Raw genomic sequence first — 13065 nt, 5'->3', positions numbered from 1 at the left:
AAATACGGCGCACACATGGTGGCGGTAGGGGGGGGGCGCTAAGGTGTGCAGGGAAAGTGGCGCTGCACTGAGTGCAGCACCACTTATCTTAAATATGCCCCCTGGTGTGCATACACCAAGTACCTGGGCATTATCCTTCAAAGGGACAAAGAACAAATAATCTGCCTAAATTACGGGCCTGCCATCAACAAGCTGACCGCACTGATCACTGGATAAAACTCACTCTATCTATGGTGGGACAAGTAGCGCTCATTAAAATGGTTGTCCTCCCATGCTTCCTTTATTTTTTCCTCAACATACCGATCCCTCTAACGCTACCCTACACAGCCTCTTATAGCGCCTTTTATGGTCAGGGCTTGGGCCCTGAATCAAATGGAACACCCTGGTTCTCCCTTATGAACAAGGTGGTTTCGGTGTGCCAGATCTGCACCTTTGTTATCTTGCGGAACAATGCCAGTTTGTGTACCAATGGTATCACCCAGGCAAGACCAGAGAAAAATGAGGCTGGGCAGGTTTTGTTCCCATCATTACTACCCAAGGGCATTCTCATGGATCCATCCGACATACAAACGCTTTCCAACACAAGCTCGGCATTAAGGAAGTTTTGATGCTGCTTGGGAGGGGAGGACCCCTTAATTCTCATGCCGTACCCCTGACGAATAATCCTTGGCTACCTTCACACACGAGAAACTGTACAGTGCACCTTATTGCAACACAGTCTGCACACTATCGGTGACCTTTTTTTCCTGAAGGCCACATGCTTACACATGCAGACGAACCCGGTTCAGGAGTGCCACGTTCATAGACCACTATGTGCTTAGGCGCTCACGAATTCCCTCCTACCCCCTTGCTCTGGATGACTTCCCTCCCTTATCACTCATTATTACTGACTCGGACAGGAGGGCAACTAGTCTTCAGGCTCTATAGAGCTTGCGTAGCACTGAACAACGAACCTAATAGATGGACCGAGAGGCCTGGGAAGATGACCTGGGTCAACTACTGCCTGATAGAATATGGTGCTACTGTGGCACTCAGACTCAACCTACCTCAATAATTATAAACAAACTCTTGCAGTACAAATTTCTACAGCAAGCCTATATCTCTCCAGCATTCAAATTCCAATGGATCCAAAATAGCGCTTTATCTTTTGTAAAGATAAGGGACACGACAGTGTAAAAGGAGAATTTGGCCATTATGTTAGTGGACAGTGAAGCACTGCCCCATAGACTCATATACCTCTCCCTGAAGGGTGCAGCTAACAATGTGCAAACATGTATTCGCAAGCCAAATCGCTTAGAGGGCCTGAAGCAGTGAGGGTATTATTTTTTTATGCCTTTTGCCATATGTGGTGCTGCGCCAATTTTAGTTAAAACTATGGCCCGTTTCCACTACGTATCCGGTGCAGTCTCCTTTAATCATAATGAATGTGATCAAGTGAAGCGTATGGGGAACTGTGCCTGAAATGTTCCCCATTTCACCTGATTGATGTAAATAATGGTGCATGTTTTCATTACTAAACAATTAGGCCCTGATTTATACTTTTTTTGAGCCACATTTGCATCATTATTTGACACAAATGCGGCATAAACTTACAAAATATGGCCCAAATTTATATTTTTTTTTAGCGCCGCATTTGTGTCATTTTTTGACGTAAAAGCGGCGCAAACTTACAAAATACGATTGTATTTTGTACGTTTGTTCCGCTTTTGTGTAAAATAATGACGCAAGTGCGGCGCTAAAAAAGTATAAATATGGCCTATAATTGTATTTTGTAAGTTTATGACACTTTTGCGCCGGAAAATGATGCAAATGCGGCGCAAAAAAACATATAAATCAAGGCCTTAGATGTAATAGAAGATGACAGTCACAAATGTAACCACTAAAATTATGGTCACATGGTGATGAGGAATACTGTCACGTTTATAGGAAAATATAAGAAAACTGATCAACTAAAGCAAAGAACATTGGGTGCAGGATACAGGCACAAATCATGATCGGCCATCCCATAAGGCTAAATCCTACTTGCCACTGTAATCCAGACCATGAATCCTTGTTAAAGTTGTTAAAGAAACTACCCGGGCATTTTCTAGACGATGAGAAATGTGTCATAAATAAACGGTGAATTATTTCTCTTTCGACTCCTGTAATAGATGTTAGACTAAAGTCACCATGGAAAATTACATTTGGGTGTGCTTCCCGTCATAAAGTATGTTTGCTGAAGATGAGTAAGACTTCGTGATATAAAGGCACTGAATTATCCAATCATTCACAGTTTGTGGCTATACATAACAACAAAGGTTTTAATTTTAACCGCAGCTGTGCAAATATCTTCACAATATCAACAGGTTTTGGGGAAACTGTTGTAGGCAGATCTCCCAGGAATATTCTTACAATTTTCTATTGGGATGTTTCCAGTGATTGCACGTTTTGGAAGAGGAAGTAATGCCTTTGCATTCGCACTGCCATCAGTCCAGGTCAATGTAACCAGCAGAGAGAACGTGTCACCTTCTGGCCTAGCAGACAAGTCTGTGGCCTGGCAGCCTGGCCCACTGCTACCAGGGAGACTGGAATTAAGTTGTTATAAACTACTGCTAGCGCGGTCCCAGCTGAGGAAGGTGCTTGTGCGATCAGGTCGCTGTGGTAATAATGCCATAGAGTAAGCTTGACAAAACTGGCGTGTCTGAATTAATGAACGGATGATCTTTAAGCATAAAGGACCATATGTATCATTATTAGATATAGCGATAACCTAACTACGAATTGCAATTAGGTAACGACTATTCTAATGTATGAAACTACATAAGTTTCAACTACCGGTTTCTAATGGGTCGCAAATCAACCTACCTCATTATTATTAATGAAGCAGGTCGCAATTTGCGACCCATTAGGAAATGCAAAAATCACATGTGTGGTGGCCTGCTGGGGGTCATGTTTGTGATTGCTTTTAAATAAAGCAATTTTTTTTTTTTTTTTAATGCAGCCTGTTTTTCTTAAAGGACACCAGGATGTGTTTAAAAAAGAAAATGTAAAAGTTTTCTTGTCATTGTTTAGCAGTAGGCAGTGGTCCATGGGACCGCTGCCTGCTCTTAAAAAACGTTTTTGCTACCATTCACAACGCAAATGGGTTACCACCTACTTAAAATAGGTGGTAAAATGTGAATGTTTTGCGGCCGCATTTCGGTCACAAAACATTCCGACATACCACTGTGATTCGGTATTAGGAAGGGACACCCTGAACACGCCCCTTTCTAATATTGAATCCTTATGTATTCACAATTCTAAATTGCGATTAATGTTACTGAAATGCAAATTGGATTCATGCATACCAAAATGCATTTTTGTGGTCACAAATGGCCAGATTGGGCCATTTGCAACCGCAAAGCTGCATGATACATACGGCCCAAAATGTCATAGTGTGTGGAAATTCTGTCTCATGGTGCTCAACTGTTACCCAAGAAAAACCCCATAAACCCTGCCTGGTCTGAGCTTCTCACTTACATTATACACTATAGTTTCCATTCTTTCCCCGCTCACCTCATGAGACAGCATCTTTCACTTTTGCTTCTTTGGCAGCAACAAGGGCCAGTGCTTTGTTCTGTCCTTTGAACTTGCCCTACACTTGCTTGCACCAATATTCAAACTTTTTGGTATTGCATAAGATTTTCTGCCACTGTAAATTGACAGTGAAGGAAGACCACCCTGCTCAAGCAGGTGAACACTCACAATTTTATTAATTTGTGGTGTTTTCTGAAACTGAGAAATGCCTCTCGCAATTCTTAGCACATCCCAAGTGAAGAGCATCATGGGACATAACTTACTGGGCTCTGTGCACAAAACACATACACCCAGAGTATAAAAAATAACGTGATGGTGTGCAAAGAAGGCAAATAATAGTTGGAACACTATTCCTATATGCATGCACACAATAAAGCTATCTCCCCTCCACCGCCCAACACACACAGGAAAATAATATTCCTGCGGAGAAATACTTTATCCTACTCCCCCAGCAATTTTCTCCTCTTTACCAGACTAAAACTCCTGCTTTATCTAGAGTGAAAATGTACCTTTCAGATATTTGTAAACATCCACAAAGTTGAAAACTTGCCAGGGCATTCCCACCCTCGAACGCCCTCTCCCCGCCTCCGTTAGTGGGTTAGCTCACGACCCAATTTAGCGGCAAAAGGGGCTTCGAGAAGTGGACCCTGGCATAACAACCGTCGGATTTTTCACGTCGGACAACCTCTAAGGCCTCGGCTCATGTGCTTGCATGGAGAATGAGAAAAGCAAAAGGCAGCTCAAACATCTGAGGAATGTAGGCCTCTGAGCAGGATGGGTTCAGTGATGGGAAACGTGTCATTTCCATTTGCAACCTGCTCTTTCTTTTTAATTTTAGAGTCTCCACCCTTGGCTTCCCACACACTCATGCACGCTAACAACTGCACAGAATGATGCTGTTGGTGTAAATGCAGTTATTAACTCAGGAAGGAAATTCGTCTGTCACCTACATGGCTGCATTGCTGAACCTAAGCATTTAATTTCCCTCAAATGAGGTAGAGTCCGAAGTAAATAAGGCCTGCTCCAGCTCTCCCTGTTTTAATCTTAAAAAGGTTGTTTGTGATAACTTCCCTTGTCAAGGCATGCAGGGCCTGATTCTGTAATATGGCTGGGAGCAGCTAAAGGCTGCCCCTTCTTTTGCTGTGAGAGGTACACTCACACCCACTGCACCAAGGAGCCATTGGCAAAGGGCTGCAACTGCACGTACCTCATTAGCAGTAACGGGCACAAAAGTGTGCAGGGGCAGAACAAGAAATGGGCCGCAGGTTCACAACCGGGTAGTGAAACACAGCCACCATCAGAATGCAGTGGTCCCCTGAAAGGCCTGGGCTCCAATACCACTGCACCTGCTGCATCACTGATCTTACACCCCTGATGGGGATTGCATTGGCTTGAGACTGCATGGTAAAGCAGACCTGCCGTAGGACCGCTCTCTCCGCCTTCCATGTCTACAGAGTGTACTCTGTCACATTTGTGAATAGTTTGTGCCATCCCTCAGAAGGTACTCACCATTTCACCATGCCAAATTTTGCCACCACAAAAACTGTGACAAAGCAGATGTGCATGGATATGACAAATGCAAAGTTTCTTCAGACTGAAGCACCCGGTGTATACCAAGCAGTTGATTTGTGCTGCAGTCATAAATCAAGGACCGGTGTTATGCTGAATTGAGGTCCTGTGACATTTGTATTTCTGACATCTGACAGAACCCCGTTCACTTCCACTTCAGCATAAGGGGGTCAACTGTTCAGCGGACTGTGGAGGTGGGTGTTTCTTGGTCGCCGACACACTAAGGTCCTGATGATTCAACAGATGTATAACAAAATATCGGGGAAAAATACTCTAACACCGTAATATTATGCCAATATATCAACAACATATGCAAATTACATATGCATATTACATTTAATTAAAAAATAATTATGCAAAATTGACATATAAATAACAGATTACAATTTATTTGTAAAAGTAATTCATAAATTAAACATATATATATATATATATATATATATATATATATATATATATATATATATATATATATTAACAATCCTAACTAAACAATAGCAGGGAAAGTGTTGGACTTTGAAGGAGTCAGATTTACTATTTTAACTCCAGCATAAGCAACAGTAGGGAAAGTATTGGACTTTAGATGTATCATATTTAATATTCCCAATCCAACATAAAAAATATTAGCGAAAGTGTAAAACCTTGGAGGCGTAAGACTTACTATCCCACTCCAACATAAACAAAACAGGGAACATATTGGACTTTAGTGTGCTTAGATTTACTATACCCACTGCAGTACTAACAACTGTATGGAAATATTGGACTTCGAAGGGTTTGCATAAACTATTCCCACTCCAATCTAAGTAACAGTAGGGAAAGTGTTGGACTCTGCAGTTGTCAATTTTACGAATCCCATTCCACTGTAAGACAAGCATTTTCAATGCAACGGAGCTCGCATTTGCTCGAGTTGGAGCTATTTACGTTGTAAACTCCTAACCTAACTTTTCGTGCCACGCAAATTGAAAGAAAAAAAACACAGCGCGATCGTGCTGCAATTGAAAACGGAAAAACTGAGTGCGATTGCACTATGTAAACCCCAGTATGATCGCGCTGCGGGCAAAATTAACAGATAAAGTAGTCCGACCCCAGGCTCAAAACATCGAGCCTCGTATGTTTTTGGTAGTTTACCGGTGCTGTGTAGGCAGGCTAAACACCAGAAAAGGCATGACGTATGCATGTCTTTCACAAATTAAAGCAAGCAGATTTTAGAGAGCAAGCCCAGGAACCAATAAAAGAGACTGACATGACCTGGGCGTTGTTTGAAGCCCAAAGAGAGATTACTTTAAGGACAGAGCGCTTTGCGCTCGCCCATAAAAAAAACAGGGAAAGTGTAGGACACCTGAACGGTTAGATTTACATTTACTGTTCCAATTTGTGTTGGATTTTGGAGGGATTAGATTGACTTCATTTAAAAAAAAGATATATTTAAATATGAAGTCAAATAAAACTATTTAAACATATTTTAAATAAAAAATATAATGATGACTGATAAATACAGTTGTAATTGAAATTTTCAAAATACAAACGTTATACTACAAAATATATGAAAAGGTTAAAAATACTAAAAATAAATACAATTGCTGATATGTATTAAAATAATGAGAAAATTATATTTAATAGAACTATATTAAGTAAAAAGATATCATATGCAACAATAGTTAATAATTATATACCTAAAAAAGGTATTGTTACTTTCTGTTTTCTATCCCTTCATATTTTTGAGTTGACAACATTTTTTCTTCAATATTTTGGCGCCATATGGATTAAACATTTTTGTGTACAGATGTTTAACTACAGTGCGATTAGGACATTTTAAAATTATCCTTGCAATGTGATTTGCTCACATGGAAAATTATTCATTCTGGTGGTATTTCTCTGTGCGCAAATACAGGGAGAGTTTTTTCTAAACGCATTTAAATGGACCCAGCAGCAAAGTTTGATGAGTTCTGACAAACTCGTAGGTTTTAGGTATTCACCACCATTTTACATCTAATTTCCCACTCTGGAATCACATACAGAATGACTCTTTGCAAAGTCGCAGTGAATGTACTTCCATTGCGAGAATGAGTAGGGAACATCCCCAAAGGTTTGAGGAGAGCAATAAATGCATTTTTCCATGAGGAAATGATCTTAATAAAAATGTAAATGTAAATACTCATTTGCATCAAGTTTTGCAACTGTACAACTTTTATAATTTTTCAGACGGAAATACTTACTTATTTGAGTATTCATAGATATCCATGACTTGCATACAAATACAACCGTGCTCCTGGAATTTTTCTGGACCTAAAGAAAAGTCAGAAATTTGCTCCTAGGCTAGGAGTAAACTTCCAGGAGAAAATTTCGGGTTCTTTTTCTTAAACTGTTCCCAGCTATGTGTACTGCATTGGAACCTGTGTCATGGTCGGCTTCTGGCTAAGTCGACAGCATGCATGCGAGTTGAGCACAGGAATAGGCCTAGAATATTTTTTGTAAAGAAATATAGAAGGTGGGTCCGCAGTATAAATAATCTGAGCAAATTTGAATTGATTCCATCACACGCACCTAGGAGAAAGGTTCGAGAAGAGCACCGCTGAAGTGTGACAAAGAAACTTACCTTCTTATATTTCACCATGCCATTGGTGCATGCGATTGCTTGGCGTGAACGTCACTCATACAATGAGAATGTGGGCGGGCCTAGACACAATCACGTCCAGGTGGTTTTCAATGAGTAAAATTGACTTTTACTTTATGTTGTGACATAAAACCATCCTAGACTCACTGCCTGGCAGGGCGTTCTTCATCCACCACTCAGGGTATCATCCTCACCCTGTCAGGATAAACCGCCCATACATGGCTAATCCCCATAATCCGCAGAAGTATAAATACTGACAGCATGCCAACGAGAAACGTATTACATCTCCTGTTCTTACACAACGCAGTTCTTCCCTCTCACACAGTGGTCCAGGCCCGCACACTCACTTTAGTTAAGCGTTGTTGTATTGTTTCACGGGAAAAAAGGTTTCGTACATGTTGCAATATTGCGACAAATTCAGAAAATAATTATTTATGTTCATGGTGGATGGACAGGAGAGTGTGTGTGTGTCTGTGTGTGTGACTGAGCTCGGTTGTGTGTGTGTCTGTACATGTGTGAGTGTGAGAGAGGGCAAGAGTTGGGTGTCTGGGTGCATGCTTGTATGAATCCCTGTGTCAATATGCAAGTGCTTGTCTGCATGTGTGTATATGCGTGCATGAGTGTACATGTTCAAACTTCATACCTACGTGCACATATGTGTTTGTCTGTACATGTGCTCCTTTGCATGCTGGGTATACATTTGTTTTGTGTGTGGGTGCGAATGTGGGTGCTGGGTGCCTGGCTGCATATTTGTATGTTTATGTGTATGAACACTTACGATCTCGTGTGTATGTTTCCATTTGCACAGCTGTGTACCAAATGTATAATTCACATGCGTCTGTGCACATGTGTATATGCCCATGTGATTCTGTGCTTAAGCTTGTATGTACAATTGTGTTTGTGGTGGGTGTGTACATGCATGTAGGGCCGGCTTTAGAGTCAGAGGCGCCTGGTTCCACAGTCTTTTTTAGCGCCCTCCCCCCAGTGACCTCCTTAACCAACAGTGTCACTCATTTCTCCACAGCCCCTTTCTCACCTGCATTTATTTATTTTGTTTTTTAGTGCTACTCATACCATCCCTAGGGTGTCGGGGCGCTTTAACACACACTTTATAGGGAGGCAATTAATCTTGCGCGTCTAAATCATTCTATGGGAAATGTTACACAAACCAGTGAGGATTACTGTCCTGTGATCTGCATGTACTCGTTCTTTGCAACAGGCATATCAACTCTCCGCGCTACTTAACTTCAATCTCTCTCCAGCAGGAACATCAGTCACCTGCGGTATCTTGACATTTTCCTTGTTGCCTGGAAACTGCTGGACACAAGGAACCAGCAGGTGCTTTTAAAGCCAAAAGTTATTTCTGAATACAGCGGTTTTCCCTAAACCAGCGCCAGGTGCAGCTGCACAGGTCGCACCGCCCTAAAGTCGGTCCTGCATGCACGCTTGTATGAGCGGTGTGTGTGTGTATGTGTGTACATGTGTGATTTTCAAAAGTCCTCACATACCTTGGCCATGCACATCTGTGGAGAAATGTGTGATCACAGCTACAAAGGACAGAAGGAAGCAGGCCCGCAGTCTGTGTCTTGTCTGCATCATTGTGGGTAGATATCAAACCTAAAAATAAGACAAAGAAATGGGCAATCAAACGCAGACAAGCATCCAGCAAGGGTTCACCCGCACATGTGGCACAGACTGCAGCTCCTCGTCTCCTGTAAGCTGCAACTTCTCATAGCAAATTATTAAGCATCATTACATTCTTAATGGTTTATTTAGCCTTTTTCAAAAACATCAGTACAACAAAAATAAAAGACAGCCATACAATGTACAATGTAAAAACAATTGATTCCATGTAAAAAAATTAAGTCGGCGGATACAGAAAAAAATAAAACAGTCATGTTAAAAAATGCGTACGGTTAGTTTCAGACACAAACATCATGAGCACAAAGCAAAAGAAACAACATAGTGTAGGCCCAATGTTTTGTCTATTAGTAGTTGCGGGTACTCCTTTATTAGGTGGGCAATACACGTTAATATCCAGATCTGAGTCACAAGGCGGGTGTCACGCATGTATTTCTGGGGGGGAGGTACGTATTACTCATGGAAGAAGTTAGAGAATCGGACCCCGCCTGCTCTAGCAAGCATGTTGGCATACAACCACCCTAGCAAGCATCAGGATTCACTTCTGGTCTTAGGCTAGCAATGGCTTCTTCAGAAGTAAACATTTTTGGAAATGATCACCACATTTATGCCTCCAGATCATTTCATAACAATTCCAAGAAGTCTGACAGCTGTATTATGAATACAATACTCATGCTTGTAGTTTTTCTGCCACCTTAACATATTTACGCATTGCTTGGACTGCGGGTTACGTGAAGAAGGCCAAGCTGAGGTCAGAAATGTGGTTTAGAAGTCAAAGTCAAATGTGATGGGATTCCTCACAGCTGTAAAAATGTATAGATCTGGGTAGCCACGGACAGTAAAATGTGTGGCTAGGTGTGCCTACCCTCTAGTAATGAGGCATTGAAAACTAATAATATTCGGAGAAAAGGAAATGTCTGGGATATGGTAGAGTGAAGACTGTAGATGTGACTCCCTTCTAGGAAAGCTGGTAGACTTTTTTAGTAGCAACTGGCATCTCTCTTTCTCTCCCTCTCTTGATAGTCACTGAAAAAAACAAGGGTTAAAGTGGCGCTATAGCTAATTAAAGAAACAAGATCATAGCTTACGTTAAAAAAAATCCTGAGGGTAAAAAACTAAAACCACTGAAATTCACAAGTTATATTTTAAGATCTAGCTATAACTTGCGCCTCCACTATGTACTGCGTATGACCTCATGTACAAGTTCACTCTTGGCATTGTCTCTGACCAGGACCTCTGCACAATACCCTCTGGGCAGCCAACTCCTGCAGCCGATGGCCATTGACTAGGTCCTACACCAAACCCCTCTGCGACTCACCCTACACCTTTCTGAGATGGGCCTTTAGCTTTTGGCTGTGTGCTGAATGGAATGCTTGTAGCGCCTGATTTCTGGCCAGGCCCTGCTTCCAAGCCCCCACGACAAACCAGTACTGCAGAACCAAAATGGCAAACAAGAGACAAAGAACCTCTTGGCCAATCAAAAGCTATGGTTTGATTTTTTTGTTACCATGGTACCTCTGCGGGACTCCAGTGGGACTAACCATCTAGATATTTCTAACTTTTTTTGAGCGTTAATCCTTTCTTGCTCAAGCAGAGCCCCACTTTAAGCACTTATGTCTCAAAAAAGCTAAATGGATTTATACCAAAAGTACAAAAAAAGCATGCTTTCTGAGTTAAGTTCTAACTTTTAGCTAAATTTGGTGTAACTCCAGTCAGTCTGTTTTTTTTTGTATCAGATAGCAAAGTTTAAAATGGGAACTGACATTGGAAATCAATGTTTTGGGACACCCCTTTTTCTAAGCATTTCCTTGATGGATCAACACGAAACTTCTCAAGAAGGTGCCAAAAGTGAGTAAACTCTTTTTTTGGAATGTTTCTTGCAGATTCACTGAATGGTGCTAACTGTATAAATGTGACAAAAACGCTCTTCCTATGGGAACTCGGACCTAAATACAACCACAACCACACACACACTAACACACATATACATGTGTATATATATATATATATATATATATATATATATATATATATATATATATATATATATATGTACAAAACCATAGAAATTCACCTGTTAAGTTAGAGTTATCTAAAGTAACTATAGCTCCTGCCCTAAGGTAACTATAACCCGCGCCCCCCATGCACAGTTTTTTTTGCAAATTTTACACTGATATTTTAATGATGTTATTAAAGATGTCATGAGTGCTGTAATTTGTAGGGTAATTAGAAGTGCATGGCAAGGACGCAAATATAGTTACCTTAGGGCATGAATGATAGTTACTTGACATAACTCTAACAGGTGAATTTCTGTGGTTTTGTACGTTTAAAATGTGGGCCTAACTATGACATCCCTGTCACCTTTGTTTTTTTAAGTGAAGTTCTATGGTTTTTAAATTCTAATTGCTAACTATAACGTCCCTGTAACCTTTGGTGATTCCAGTGAATTTCTATGTTTTTTTTTACGTAAAGTAATTTCCATTACTATACGTTAATCCAACCACTGCCGCACATGGCCGTTGGCCGAATGTGACAATGGATGGCCTCAGGGCCAGCGGCCAACCCCCTATAATCACCCAACCATGCATGATGGGGTTGGCCCCAGGACCTGGCCTTACAGTGAACCCCCTAACCACCCAACCCCAGGCTGCGAATGGGCTTTGGCCATGCAGCGGTAGTTAGCCGCAAGTCCATATGGTCCCCCTCCCAATGACAATCTCAGAACGAGGACTCCATCACCTGAGACCCAGCCATGTTACCCCCCAGGGCACCCAGTCACCAGCATTGAAGACGGGGGGCCTGAAGGCCCCTACGGTCCCAGGAGACAGCATTGCTGTCACAGACAGGGAGCTGCTAAACATGCATCTCCCTCTCTGTGAGAGCAATTGTTCCCTCTGTTTCCAGCAAGTGACAGCTGTTTGACAGCTATCATTTGCTGGAACTGGAGCGTTTGCTCCGACTTGGTAGGAGCTGTCAAAGCTCCCACCAAGTCAGAGCAAACGGAAATGTCCTGGGATGGATACCCCAGGACATAGCAGGAGCTGTCCCTGGGGGGTGGTGGTCCCCAGGGCAATCTATGGCTCCTAGAGGGGAGGGGTGTGGCCCCTGGTGCAGGGGTTCCAAAACAGACCCCCCATCTAACTAAAGTTTGGCCCCACAGAGGTTGTGGTCCCCAGGCTGCTGGGGATAGGGTGGGGGTGTGGTGGGGGGGGTGGGGGGAGAAGCTGGCAACCCCCCCCCTTCTGCATTTCACAGATTCCGCCCCAGAAGGTGGTGGTCCGGGACTGACCTGGCCCACCAGGGGGCTGCATTTAAACAAGTGCAGGAGCATACTAGCGTTACCTGTTCTAAGTTGGCACCCAGGGCATACTGGTCACCCATAACAAAATGCTTTGCCAAACACAATGGAGGTAATTTCTGACACATGGGGGGGATCCAGAAATGGGGTCAGCTCCTGGGGAGCAACAGATTTAATGGCTTGGTATACCAAAAAATAACTTGAATATTTAGAAAGTGGCCATTCAGAGCCTATGGAGGTTTAGCAAATGTATATGAAAATTGTGCCTTAAAATGCACAATTTGACTCCATTGTTTTCAATAGAAGATATCTGGATCACTTATATTGCTCACTAGCTACAATTCAGGGCAAGTATTACGGCTTCGCAGTTTCAATAACGTTTGGGAAT

The 13065-nt window shown here is 42.1% G+C and overlaps 1 protein-coding gene across 3 annotated transcripts in view; it reads right to left on the bottom strand.

The window, feature by feature from the left end:
• The window catches only part of COL14A1 (collagen type XIV alpha 1 chain), a 443381-nt gene that overhangs the window by 378746 nt on the left and 51570 nt on the right, over positions 1 to 13065 (bottom strand). For all 3 annotated transcript variants that reach the window (XM_069220679.1, XM_069220680.1, XM_069220681.1), the window contains exon 2: positions 9247 to 9355. In XM_069220679.1, coding sequence (XP_069076780.1) covers positions 9247 to 9337 — 91 coding nt within the window. In that variant the 5' untranslated portion in view covers positions 9338 to 9355. The remainder of the gene's footprint in view (positions 1 to 9246; positions 9356 to 13065) is intronic.

This window comes from Pleurodeles waltl, chromosome 2_2 (genome assembly GCF_031143425.1).
Source record: "Pleurodeles waltl isolate 20211129_DDA chromosome 2_2, aPleWal1.hap1.20221129, whole genome shotgun sequence".
Taxonomy (NCBI): Eukaryota; Metazoa; Chordata; class Amphibia; order Caudata; family Salamandridae; genus Pleurodeles; species Pleurodeles waltl.
Note: the sequence above shows the minus strand (reverse complement) of the source record. Positions and strands in the feature narration are given on the sequence as shown.